At 39.4% G+C, this 13,729-nt stretch overlaps 3 protein-coding genes and 1 long non-coding RNA gene across 4 annotated transcripts in view; 1 reads left to right on the top strand and 3 right to left on the bottom strand.

The window, feature by feature from the left end:
* Positions 1–5,047, bottom strand: part of dctn1b (dynactin 1b) — a 58,019-nt gene extending 52,972 nt beyond the window's left edge. Inside the window, exon 1 of the mRNA XM_032511049.1 lies at positions 4,889–5,047. The gene's annotated coding sequence lies outside the window, so the exon portion shown is untranslated. The remainder of the gene's footprint in view (positions 1–4,888) is intronic.
* A 289-nt stretch (positions 5,048–5,336) lies between these two features.
* Positions 5,337–8,534, bottom strand: LOC116686114 (N-acetyltransferase 8). The gene is made up of 2 exons (XM_032511065.1): positions 8,232–8,534; positions 5,337–7,503 (listed from the first exon to the last, which is right to left on the bottom strand). Exon 2 carries the CDS (start codon positions 7,492–7,494, stop codon positions 6,820–6,822), a length of 675 nt encoding a protein of 224 aa, XP_032366956.1. The 5' UTR covers positions 7,495–7,503; positions 8,232–8,534; the 3' UTR covers positions 5,337–6,819.
* On the top strand, positions 7,453–10,198 carry LOC116686118 (uncharacterized). Its single transcript, XR_004331151.1, has 2 exons — positions 7,453–7,540; positions 9,927–10,198. It is a non-coding gene; the product is annotated as an uncharacterized LOC116686118 (long non-coding RNA).
* slc39a8 (solute carrier family 39 member 8) overlaps positions 9,673–13,729 on the bottom strand; it is an 11,525-nt gene continuing 7,468 nt past the window's right edge. Inside the window, exons 7-8 of the mRNA XM_032511059.1 lie at positions 13,191–13,375; positions 9,673–10,091 (exon numbers count right to left, since the gene is read on the bottom strand). Of these exons, the coding sequence (XP_032366950.1) occupies positions 9,945–10,091; positions 13,191–13,375 (332 nt within the window). The 3' untranslated portion in view covers positions 9,673–9,944. The remainder of the gene's footprint in view (positions 10,092–13,190; positions 13,376–13,729) is intronic.

Raw genomic sequence — 13,729 nt, 5'->3', positions numbered from 1 at the left:
GGGGGGGGGGGGGGGGGTTAGGCCCAGACTGAGGTGCAGGGTCCTAAAGCCTGCAAATACATCTCTTAGGAGCTTCTCAAAATAAACTTGACAGTCATTATTCCCAACGCATGTCCTTTTGGAGGTTTGGAGTTTTTTTGGACTTCTTCGAGACAGATCTGGCTAATCAAAGAGTCCTGATAATACAAATCATTAAAGTACAAAATGCAATATTCACTAATTGAGTTATGATTGATCACTCAAGTCAACCAAAACACCTTTAAGACCATCACTGCAGCAAAGAAATATTGTTACAGAGCCCGGATGGATCTTTGTCACTGCAAAACAAAAACACAGGCAGTAAGCATTTCCCAACTGTGCTGGGCAGGGGGGGTTAACCAGTTCCCCTCAATCTGATTCCGCTTCATTGTGGCCGAACACAAAAGGCCCAGGTGATACACTGTAATGCAGCACACTGTAAGCAAAAGCCAGCAGATTGCATTAGGGCCCCGCCTGATGCCGTGGCCCATCACACAGCGAGGATTAGTTCTCCTTTTCAGCTTTTATCAGCTAACTGCATGGCTGGAGCTTTTTTGCCTCTGTCCTCTCTATTTCTGTGTTGTCATCTTTTTGCAATGGATGGGATCGCCGCAGGGTATCTGTGCAAGAGCTTTCAGCTTAGAGGCGGATGAGAGGTGTTGTAAGAGTATGCTTTTCAGCATCAGAACAAAAAGAGACCCAGCCTTCAGGAGGGGGAGCTGTGTCTCCTTTACCGAATAATGCAACGCTCATAGAGCTTCAGTAACCAAACATGGACCCGGACCGCAACATACAACTGAAAGTACTGCCTTTAGTCTCAGTAAAATCCCTACACATACAGCAGGGATGTACTGATTGAGGGAGTCTATACGTACAAACATCCATAAAACTCTAAGATTGCATTTCAAGTCTGGAAAACAGCTTAAATGTACAAAATTCAGCCTCTTCCAAGATTTCAGACGAGGAAGAGTTGTTCACTTGAGGTTGTTTAGGGATAAGCCTCTGCAGTCTCTTTGCACCCTTTTATGATAATGACGAAAGCAAGACCAAAAGAAGGGGATACGTGGGAGGTAGAGGGGGAACCGAAGAAATAAGAAGGAGATAAGCAGCAGACAGACAAAATTCAAAGAACCCCCTTCTTACAGAAGATGAGGACAATAGCAGAGAAAGAGGCGTTCCCAGCCCCGCCAGACGCTGTCTGCTGCTGCGACCCTTTCCACAGAGCGGCGCGCAGGAAGGTTGGAGGGAACAGAGGTGACACTCCGGGATTTCAGCGTTACGACCACGCCGCACCTCCGCCGGGCTGCAGGTCCAGGAGGAACGAATAAACACCACTGCTGACGGTAAAGAGGAGCAAGCTGCCATTGATTAAGACTATTTAGGGGGAATATGTTCGAAGTTTGGCATGTTACATAGTGACATAGATAGATACATAAATAGCTAGATGAATCATGGGCTGAAATGCAAACTGCTCTGTCAGCTATCAAGGTGATATATATCACCAAGGTAAAGAATTCTTAAGGTCACATAACCCAGTTAAATTTAGGGCCAAAAAATAACATTTCATTCTGATTAAATTAATCTGTTTTTATTGAGTTTTTTCTTTTATAGGTTTTTTTCTTTAAAGTTTGCTTTCAGATCTCAAAGTGCTGTCCTCAGATGTGTTACTTACTATGACTAGGACCAGAAAACCAAATCAATTTGTGGATAAAGATATGAAACAGATCAACTTAATGTAAGTAGTAATCAGCAAATACTTGTTCCTTTACCTGATAAGTGGTTTAAACTATTGATTCAATAAATACCTTTCTAGTAGCTTGACTCAAAACTAGTTTCATTTATCATGAGGATACTACAGTTACTGAACTGAATCCATACTAACAGCAGACGTTTTTAAATCAGTGCCACTTTGCGCTGCCTCATAATTGTAATGTTGCGACTGTTTTCTCTGAATTATACCATGTACTGTGTGTCATTTTTCCCTAAAATACCATATACAATTGGGCGGCAACTAATGATTATTAACATTATTTCCTGATTAACTGATTGTTTGGTCTATAAAATGTCAGAAAATTGTGAAAAATATCCATGTTGCTGTTTTTTGTTTTTGTTTTAAATCAAGGTTATGTCTTTAAATTTCTTGTTTCGTCAGTCCAAAACCCAAAGATATTCAGTTGAATTTGATATATAATATAGAAAAGCAGGAAATCCATATTTTTAAAAGGCCATTTTTTGCATGAAAAACAATTATATTATCAAAATAGTTGTTAATATAATATTTTTCTGTCTAGGCGACTAGTTGATTGCACTACAAACCTAGCAAATTGACATTTGAGTAGCTGAAACTAGAGGTTTTATGGAATTTGTGCCAAAATAAAAAAGACTATAAGTTACCTACCAACTATCTAAACTGTTGCTGTTTTTTTCTCTTAATCAACTAATGGATTTATTGTTTCAGCTCTAAAATACGCTACAGTATAACACGTAACCCACATAAATCTGATACTAGCAACACTTATGTAGTAATTTATCAATAAATTGGTTAGCCAATATTATTCTGAAACTATTTTATAAGTCAAGAAATTTACTTTCAGTCACTAAACATTCACTCAAATGTGAGGGTTTGCTTTTCATAGTTTACTACTGTAAATTACATATATTTGGGGGTTGAATTGCTGTTAGACAAACCAGCAAGGACAGGGAGGACCTTTGTTTAGTTCAATGGTTTATTAGTTGAAATCCTAATCAGTAGATGCATTGATAATGAAAATAGCTCAGGTAATTATACTGTATGTTGGCTTTAATTGTCAACCACATGCATGTATGCTAATGATATTCAGCCTGGTCTCAACACTAACACGCAGACAAGGAAAAAATAGGTCATCCATAGAAAACCAGGGCAGAGCCTGTTCATTCCTGTACTTTACCTCAATACAGGCGTAGATTTCAGTGGTAGGAAGGGGGGGGGAGGGTCATATTTTAAAAAAATATGGAAAAAAATAAACGTTCAGGAGGCTCAAAACATGTACGGAAACCAGTAACTGTGTCTACTACACCTATCTCATGGCAGATATGTTGACATGTCATAGTAGGATAACCACAGGTGTATTCAAAACCATTAATTTATGGGGCGGCTGTGGCTCAGTGGTAGAGCGGTTGCCTGCCAATCGAAAGGTTGGTGGTTTGATCCCCGCCCCTGCAGTCATTGTCGAAGTGTCCTTGGGCAAGACACTGAACCCCGAGTTGCCCCCGGTGCTGCGCATCGGAGTGTGAATGTGTGTGAATGTTTATCTGATGAGCAGGTGGCACCTTGTACGGCAGCCCCGGCCACAGTGTATGAATGTGTGTGAATGGTGAATGTATCCTGTAGATGTAAAAGCGCTTTGAGCAGTTGTTAAGACTGGAAAAGCGCTATATAAATACAGCACATTTACATTTACATTTAATGATGGCTGCATTCAACTTAGGAGAGGCCCTGGTACTGTGCATGCTGACTCACCGAAATAGCTCTCTGGGACACTTGATGGAATTGAGCCATCATTAAAGTAATTTCAGCTGTGCTTTTCCTACTATGACAAGTTGTGTGACACTGGGGAGCCTCTAAACACCCACACAGGTGACTTCAGTTACTCTGGCTGATTAGACCTCTCTTCATTAGTATACAAATCTTTTCAACCAATAACAATGATAAAAGGTGTCATTTGTCCCACCCTAATAGGTGCAACAAAAAAAAAAGCTAACAAGGGACTCAGGAAGATGCCAATCAATCAGTGTAACCACGCCCAACCAGTGCTGGGAAGATGTCCAATCAGCCAGGTTAACTGAAAACACCTCAAATTAAAGATAGATTTATTTTATGTACATTTAACCTTTGGAGCTTCTGGCTTTAACAAGGTCCCATTCTCAAACAGATCTATTGTTGAGATGCACAAGAAGGTTTTCAACAATGCAGGAGAATAATAATTTCCTTTACATAAATGAAGACCTTTGCATTATACATTGTTGCAGAAGAAGCACAAGTACCGCAACAATTGTTGCATCAAAATTGCAGGAAATTAAGTGTTTGACCTTTAATATTTTATGCCCCCCCTCCCCCCCATGTTGAAAGAAAAACCTATGCCCTTAATTGCTTCAATGTGTATCTAAATGGCATGAAAGTGCTCAATTTTAACAGCATGGTCAACATAAAAAATCCTTACAAAATATAAATTAAAAACATCAATGGTTAATATAGGAGCTAAACATGTCATTTGGTGCCATCTAGTTCAGAGCCGATAAACCACTGCTGAATGTTATTTCAGTCATTACTTTTACATAATGAGCAACTATTAATGCACAAAAAAAAAATAATACTAATATTTTTCGTGTAATGTCCGCTGGGAACAGCGTGGGTGTGGCTGCAGCCCGACATGACATGACATGTTCTCCCGACCACGTTTAAATGACAAATTAGGGGAAAAAATATCTGGATTTGAGATTTTTTTTTAAATCAAAATGAGAAACAAAAGCCAATTAGAGACTGGATATTCTGACCCATAATGCCTCAATAATTCCCAGCCAAAGCTCATTATCCACTTAAAATAATCTCGACTCCACTATTAGCTAGTCGTTTAAATGTGTAAATGTCGTATTTTAAAGGCTGTGGATGGTGTTAAAATCGTCACTTTCATGGCTGACGTTTGGTGCTGTCAGCAGCCAGTGGGACACTCCCTGACCATTTGCTAGCAGGAGTAGCCGTTAGCTTCGGGTGGCTCAAACAAAAACAGTTAAACGGTTTAAAACACACACTTATGTATTTCCAAATATGTGTGTAAATGTGCTTTCAATTAATCTCTCATTGACCAAATGACATGCGAGTGCTAAACTGTACCTGTTTGTGTCCTCAAATCCGGCTAACCGCTCAGCCTCGCCCCTGACGAGGCTACATCCATCTCCGGAGAAGTGAAGGCACACATTGGTCCTGAGGTGTCCGAGCTGCTGCCTGACCCGGCCCGCTTCACACAATCAAAGCAGGCCGCTGATATTTTTACTGTAAAGATGTGAAGTATATAATTCACTTCTAAGTAGATTACAGCTGACAAGGTTTAAACAGAGATAGACAATGTCGTGGAAATAATGCTTTTATTAGACAGAATTTAGAACATTTAGGGCGAAAAAAATCATTTTTACATTAGTTCAAAGTATTAGACATAATAAGACAAAATCAACAGTGGAAATAAACAGATAATTCTACAAGAGCATTTGTGTATCCACATTTGTTTGATGTAAGTTTGGTGTTTTAAAGACATTTAAACTGATTTTTACAATGATTATTATTTTTTTATTTTCAAGTCTGTGTATTCTGTGTTTCATTTCATCAGCTGGCTATAAGACAAATATATTCTTAGGGACAGTAAAGCTTAAACATGATGTTCTTTAAATCACAAACTTGATTCAAAACAGACATATTCATCAGATGTGATTAAAACCCACCTGAGAACCTCGCTAGCATCAGTCTCAAATGGTGTAGCATCCTGTATGCAAAACAAACCACAGGGCAGAACCATAGTAATACCCGAGGCATCATTATCAGGTTCAGTTCCCAGCAGGATCCTCACCCCGGGGCCACAAACTTCCTTTAACTCTCATAAAGAAGAGACTTGTACTTCCTGTTTGGCTGAACAGGTGTTTGACTCTCTTTTAAGGCTAATAGCAGCACAGACATTTGTAAAGCTGTAGGACTCCATTTCAGAGTGAAAAGTAGTTCCCCCCCCCCTTACACATCCCTATTCAGGTATGAAGAAATCTGACAATAGGTGATCACTTGTGTAGATTTCTCTAGAGATATAACACAGCTCCCGAGCATACCAAGGGGTATATTTTTAGATGAAAAGGTGAAATTACTCATGCATATCGAATACTATATCAGAGGGAAATACTGTTAAAAAAAAAAGTGCATGATCTCCCTCTTTCAGGTCACATTTTTGGCTTATAGGAAAAGAATGTGAAGTATGCTATTAGTAGTAGTAGTAGTAGTAGTAGTATTATTGAAATTCTAAAGTCAGACTTAAAACTTATCTCAAGGTTCAGCATCTCACTTTCTATTGCAACATAATATCATAACATGGTTTTGGTAAAATGACCTCATTGATGCATAACAGTACAAGGGATGCACCTATCCAACTTTTTCTTTCCCGTTAATTTAATAGCGATCCTCTCTTTTTCAAAATGAAAAATCTGTACACCTCACTGCTATCAGAATCCTTTTTAGGAGGGATTACCGTGGCACTAAAAGATGAGTTGACTGAAGAAAAATCAAGAACAGAAACACTGAATTTTATAATGCAATTAAGTTAGATCAGTCATGTAATGACACACCTAATGAGATCAGTAGTATCAGTATCATCATACTACAAAATTGCAGGATCATGCTCGGATCTATAACTTTATTATAAGTATCTTTCAATATCAATATCATTCACAAAGGAAATCCTTTACAAAATTAAATAAATTACTTCCAAGAGGTTCAACACAGACCCTTTAACAGCTTGACAGTAGACATTGTTGACGATTTCTATCAACTATTAAAAAAAGAATAATAAATGATCAATCTGTTCTGTGTGTGTGTGTGTGTGTGTGAGATGGTAACAAGAGGAATCATGCCTACCCTTTTACAGCAGGTGTTGTTCCTCATGTCAATACTGTCATCTGACCTGCTGTCCTGAGTGTTTTGTAATGCATGCTGGGAAAACATTAGCATATAAACTGGAGGAACGAACAGTACTCTCACCATGAAATGTTACAGTCTCACTTCCAGACCACTCAGTCATTTTTCCCATCTCTCTGTAAATCGAGCCTGTACTCGAACAGAGTGAAGTTTGTGATTTTGGCAACGAGCTCAGGAATAACAAACTCTCGTGTCTTCTCGTAGCCCATGTGCTCGTACAGCTTCTGAGCGTCTGTCTGCACCACAGAGGTGTACAGGACGACCGCTGCATAACCCCTGTCACGAGTAAAATCAGCCACCGTCCGACACAACGCCTTAGCGATGCCCATTCCACGGTGACTGCGGCGTACGGACATGCGTTTCAGCTCCAAGCAGCCAGGCGTGTCCTGTTTAGGAAGGCACCCCACCATGCCAACCACTCGACCATCAACGTCAGCCACCCAAAAACCAGAGTCCTTCTGCTTCAGGTAGACCTCGCTGATCTTGCCGACGTCCTTCCTGAGCGAGGTGTCGATGTAGCTGTTGAACATGTAGATGACAAACTGCCGGGCCCCGGCTAGGAACAGAGTGACGGCCAGGATGGGCAGCAGGAAGGACTTGGAGCTGGTCACGAGAGCACAGAACAGGCACATGAGCACCATCTGGGTCAGCGGCTGTTTCAGGAGGTGCATGAAGGTCGAAGGCACGTGCTCGCTCATCCCAAGGGTGAAGGTCTCCTTCACTGCCTCTGCATCGTCATCCCGATACTTCCGGATCTGAAAACCGGCCATGGCTCAGCCCTGGTTTGGAAATCAAAAAGAGGGCAAAATATGAGAGGTGACACAATACTACAAATGACTAGAAAAATCACTTTGCAATCATATATTCCTTTTGCTTTGTTTCCCCTATATTTCTAAACTAGTGCACTCTATAAAATAACTATAGTGACTTTTCAAGTAAAAACATGGCATATTGTCCATTGAGTTATGATGAATTTCACTATTTAGATGTTTAGGTTGTTAGTTCAACTACTTATGAAATTGAAAATATCACGTTTGGCTCTATGAGCTTGTATCAGAGTTGGTAAGTACAGAGTACTTCAGAGAAATACAGCTAAGAAGTAACGTTCCTGGCACTTTCATAAAGCTGTGAAACTTGATAGACTTCTTTCACCTACTTAAATACTGACTTAATACTGCGTTTACGTCCTTTATAAGACTACTTTATGAATGCATGTCAATGACCCTCAAACGCCACGCGAGTCACTTTTAATTTTATTTTTCAAGCCAGGATATGTTAGAAAAGCTAACTTTACTGACCATTGACCATCTTCGTCACGTAGCTAGTCATTCAACATTAAATAACATTAATATCCAAAGCGTAAAAACTAGTTGAGTCGCGTTTAAAGAAAAGTCTTTGATTCCACCGATTAGCTAACAGCTAGCTAGCATCAGTGCTAGCATCACAAAATTGCCACGGATTTGGATTAGCTGTGTAAGAATAGATGAGATAAACAAACATGACTTACGTGTAATATCAAATGCTTTTTGTCAGCAGAGTCTGGATGCCAGAAGTCAAGTATTGTCTCATTTAATGTCTCCCAGCTACTTTTATTTACAGTCACTGGTCTCCCATCTACTTCCCCAATCCCAACATCGGATTTGCTGCATTTAAGGATAACCACCAGAATGGGAAAATTAACCATCCCTTCATTCTCGTGATATAAAACTTTATGTATTTTGCCATATGGGTGTTGAGACCACCGTCGCTGTCAAACATACGTCCTCAATATATTCCATGTGGAATGACAACTGAAGCTGAAGTGTTTCCCCACCATAGACCGTTAATGTTCCCCACTAGGCTGTTCACATTTCTACCAAAGATAGAGATAATTACGGTGTCACTTGAAGGCAGCTTGCATCACTTCCTGTTTTAATGAGGTTGATGGCATGGTGCCTGAATAATTTAGTTTGTTATAAAAGAGAAAAATAAGTCAAACATTATACATCCCCACTCTGATCCTATTATGTCATAACTTTAAATTATGTATTTATTCACACATTACTGCATCGCTGTGTATTAATTACTATATTTAAATGTAATATTTGGTTGTTGGCGAAGAATTAAGACAATATTTCCTTGGTTTGACATGATTTCTACAGCAACCTTGTCTACTTGCGACCCCTCGCCACCATGTTTTAATTGAATATTTGTTAGACTGGAAACAAATGTAAGCAACAAAAAAAAATGAAATATAATTTTGAGTAAAAGAATAATGTTTTTCTGCTTTTCGATCTTGTTCATCATTTTACAATCCATCAGATTTATATTGTATAGGGTTTCTTAAACCCTGGTTGGGAACCACTGGCATATAATACATGGTTGGCCATTTAGATATGATCATACATGACATAAAAACAGCATCACTTAACCATTTGTCTTCACCTTTACATGTAGATGAAAAAAACACAATCACATTAGAATCTTAAATCCACCCAATTTTTGTTTAAACTTCTGAAATTTACAAAGTGTTTTTGAGGTGGCTGCATTCACAAAATTCAGTTTGAAAAATAAAGACAAAAGAAAATCATTTACAGACAAGTGAAGGGAAAATATAAAGTAAAGTGAGGAACACAGGTCAAAGAAATATGTTCATTTGCATCGTTGTCCCATGCTGGTTGTTGCACTAATCATACAGCCACTGACAGAAGTAATACAATCCTGAGGGGGGGGGGATATATAGTCTGACCTGATGTAGAGCAGATGTGGAAGCTCATGTCATTTAGAGCGATGGTGGTTTTTATTAATCTTAACAAAATCTGATATCAAAATACAAACTATATTCAAACAGACAAAGAACTTGCTGCCATTAAAAGGTTAAACTAGAACCTGTCACAACAACATAGCTTATATCAGTTTACACTAGAGCACCAATGCACTATATCAAATGTGAGATCATTCACACGATATGAAGACTGAAAAAATAATTTATTGTCTCTTCAAAACACAATTTGACTAGAGTTCATACATCAAATGATTGTAAAGATTTTCCCTTTTATGGACTAAACGTCCCACTAACTTGATAGTCAAAAGATATAAAAGCATTATTTCTCCTTTAGACATTTTAGTTTTGTTTGTACAAAACGTTCACGTTACATACACTTTCCTGCCCAGCTGACTGAGCAGAAACAAAAGCAGCTTATTCTTCTATTTTTCGCTCCAGTTTTGGTCTCCCTCCCCTCTAGCCCAGGTTGATGTCCCCTGCAAACATGGTGATCAGCAGGATGATGGTGAACCCGGTGAGCAGCCCTGCGTTCTGGATCAGGAAGAAGATGATCTTGGTGGAAGTCCGCTTCTGTTCCCGTAATATGCTGTCCATCTCTGGAAACTGACATGAAGAAATACACCAGATATTAAAAATACAATGGCCTCATTGTTCAACACTCTACATAATGGGAAATAACAACATATAAACAAGAAGTGTAAATCAGCTGATTTTTTTTGTGTGGCTACAATTATTCGTTTGTTTCCGAGAAATGAAAAGAAAAAGTTCTCATTGCCAGACTGCTGATGTTGACATTTCTTTAAAAATGACAGGTTGGCCAAATGGTGTTCAAAAAGGTTTATTTGTCTAACTGTCAACAAATCCCATGATAAGACCAAAACCAACAATGACTTGATCATGTGTACCCAGAGCTCATTCCTCTGTGCACACTTTCAGTCTTTGAATAAATCTGCAGGTCTTGAGTTCATTAACAAGTTAGGAACAAAGTCATTTTTCTCCTCCATTCTTCCGGTTGCTATCTCCTTTATTACTGGATGCTATACTTCACCTCCTCTTTTAAAGTTATTCAAATGAACCAGTAGTGGAATGTAACTTAGTACATTTACTCAAGTACCATACTTACGTCCAAATGTTGAGATACTTGTACTTTCTACTTCTACTGCCCTACATATCAGACAGAATTATTGTACTTTTTACTCCACTACATTCATCTGACAGCTTTAGCTGCTTAACAAATTAAGATTTTTTTACACAAAACACAAATACAATGTTTTATTATAAATGAAACTACCCAACAGTATACAGGCCTACAAGTTATTGTTTCCAGTTTCTAAAATGTGAGGATCTTTCTGCATTTAGACTCTCCCTCCCTCCTCCTCATCCCGTCCCCTTCCTTCTGTGCTTCTGCTACCTACTACTAACCCCCCCAATCCTTCTTGTTGGTTATTGGCGGGAATGCTGGAACACTGTGTGTTCCAGCATTCCCGCACAGTTTGTTTTTGTTGCCGTTTGTAGACCCTGGGCTGTCTACAGAGACCCTGTTTTTTACAGTGTGTTCTGGGGACAGGCAGCTAGCAGACAGTGAGATGTTTATACAGTGTTCTGGAGACAGGCAGCTAGCAGACAGTGAGATGTTTTTTACAGTGTGTTCAGGGGACAGGCAGCTAGCAGATAGTGAGATGTTTTTTACAGTGTTCTGGAGACAGGCAGCTAGCAGACAGTGAGAGTTTTTACAGTGTTCTGGAGACAGGCAGCTAGCAGACAGTGAGATGTTTTTTACAGTGTTCTGGAGACAGGCAGCTAGCAGACAGTGAGATGTTTTTTACAGTGTGTTCAGGGACAGGCAGCAAGCAGCAGTGAGATGTTTTTTACAGTGTGCTCTGAACAGGCAGCTCAGACAGTGAGATGTTTTTACAGTATGTTCTGGGGACAGGCAGCTAGCATAGTGAGGAGATGTTTTTTACACTGTGTTCTAGGGACAGCAGCTAGCAGATAGTGAGGAGATGTTTTTTACAGTGTGTTCTAGGGACAGGCAGCTAGCAGATAGTGAGAGATGTTTTTTACAGTGTGTTCAGGGACAGGCAGCTAGCAGATAGTGAGGAGATGTTTTTTACAGTGTGTTCAGGGGACAGGCGCTAGCAGATAGTGAGGAGATGTTTTTTACGTGGTTCTGGGACAGGCAGCTACAGACAGTGAATGTTTTTTACAGTGTGTTCAGGGACAGGCAGCTAGCAGACGTGAGATGTTTTTTTACAGTGTGCTCTGAAGCAGGCAGCTAGCAGACAGTGAGATGTTTTTTACAGTATGTTCTGGGGACAGGCAGCTAGCAGATAGTGAGGGATGTTTTTACAGTGTGTTCTGGGGACAGGCAGCTAGCAGATAGTGAGGATGTTTTTACAGTGTGTTCTGGGACAGGCGCTAGCAGATAGTGAGGAGATGTTTTACAGTGTGTTCTAGGGACGGCAGCTAGCAGATAGTAGGAGATGTTTTTTACAGTGTGTTCAGGGGCCAGGCAGCTAGCAGACAGTGAGATGTTTTTTACAGTGTGTTCAGGGACAGGCAGCTAGCAGATGTGAGGATTGTTTTTACATGTGTTTCTGGGGACAGGCACCTAGCAGATAGTGAGGAGATGTTTTTACAGTTGTTCAGTGGAGCATCAGCTATCAGACAGTAGATGTTTTTTACAGTGTGTTTAGGGGACAGGCAGCTAGCAGATAGTGAGGAGATGTTTGCTGTATGTGAAAACAAAAGTTGTAGCCTAAAACACGCGTGACATCACTTAGAGCACCTTTAACCAATTTTGTAAGGTAAAGAAAACCACTCTTTGCTTGCTTGCGGTTTATAGAAGGCACCTTATTCTCTATCGTACTATTTTACTTTAAATACGGATATTTATACTTTATACTCTCTCCCAACTGTATGTATCTAGTATCTAGATATTTATATTTTTCTTTTTTGACGTCATATATATTTGTATTTATCACTCTACATGCTCTGCACACCCATATAAGCATTTACAGTGTACTGTGGTATGACAATAAAGAAATCTTGAATAGAAATATGTAACTTTTGATAACAGGGTCCCTGTGTTAAATTTGTCTTTTTCTGTTTAAATGTACTCATGTTTGAGAAATGTAACAGTTCATAACATTTCTGACCCTTTTTTAACAACAAAAGGATGTATTTTTGATCAATCTTAAACCAGCATTTATTGATTTTTGGCCACTTGGGGGCAGCACAACAAGCTGTAAACTAACCTTACCCTTGAAAGTTGATTTGAGTATGTTAGCAAACAGTTGCCTATTTACACATCTAACAGGAACAGAGCAACATACGCATTTGGAGTTTCTGGCCATCAAATGAATGTAATCCCAATATTTCTGCTAAACACTGAGCTGAGAGATGCTAAAACACTCTGAACACTGTAGAGTTAAGGGGAACTGCAGTGTTGGGGAATAATCTCTTGTGGGTTTGTCACTAGAAGTAACACATATACACGCGTGTTGTCATTTGATCCATTGTTAATATAAAAATGTATTCATTATAGCAGCTTTAAAGATTTACATCTTTAGTAGGAATTAAAGGCTTTGTTCAACAAAGAGGGTAGGGATGTAAGAAAGTGTAAAGAGATGGACTATCACGATGTTTTGGGCTTTTCATGGAGCAATGTAGAGCATCCCCAGGTGATGTAATCTGACTCACCATGTCGGCCAGTGCAATGTACAGAAACATTCCTCCTGCGATGGCAAAGATTGCGTTGGGGGCAAAGTTGCTCCCGAGCAGGATTCCAAACACGAGGCCGACGTAACACGACACTGCAGACAGCAGGTTGAAGAAAATGGCTTGAGGGACGCTCATACCAGCATTCAGCAGGATAACAAAGTCACCTGCAGACAGAACCAAACATGAAAAGAATTTTTTCATCACTTGGTATGCGGTACAGATAAGTATAAAGAATGGTCTGTGTGGCATTATATTTAAGTTACCAGAAGAATAAAATCATTTGTACAATGAAATGAAATGTAATACAACAGTATTGTATTGTTTAATTTCTAGTACTGTCCACCTCATTAACATATAAAGAAGACTAAAACTAGCAGAAACAACACAGCCTATGCTTACATGAGTGTATTCTGGTTTGCTGCTCAAGTGGTTACCTGGTCGTGGACAAATAGAGTGTTTTGAAGTTTTTTTTAAGATTATTTTTGGGCATTTTGGCCTTTAATGGACAGGACAGTTGC

This window comes from Etheostoma spectabile, unplaced genomic scaffold, assembly GCF_008692095.1.
Source record: "Etheostoma spectabile isolate EspeVRDwgs_2016 unplaced genomic scaffold, UIUC_Espe_1.0 scaffold314, whole genome shotgun sequence".
Taxonomy (NCBI): Eukaryota; Metazoa; Chordata; class Actinopteri; order Perciformes; family Percidae; genus Etheostoma; species Etheostoma spectabile.
Note: the sequence above shows the minus strand (reverse complement) of the source record. Positions and strands in the feature narration are given on the sequence as shown.

Excerpts from the sequence above, each read along its gene's own strand:
- LOC116686114 (XM_032511065.1), bottom strand. The coding sequence starts at position 7,494 with ATGGCCGGTTTTCAGATCCGGAAGTATCGGGATGACGATGCAGAGGCA.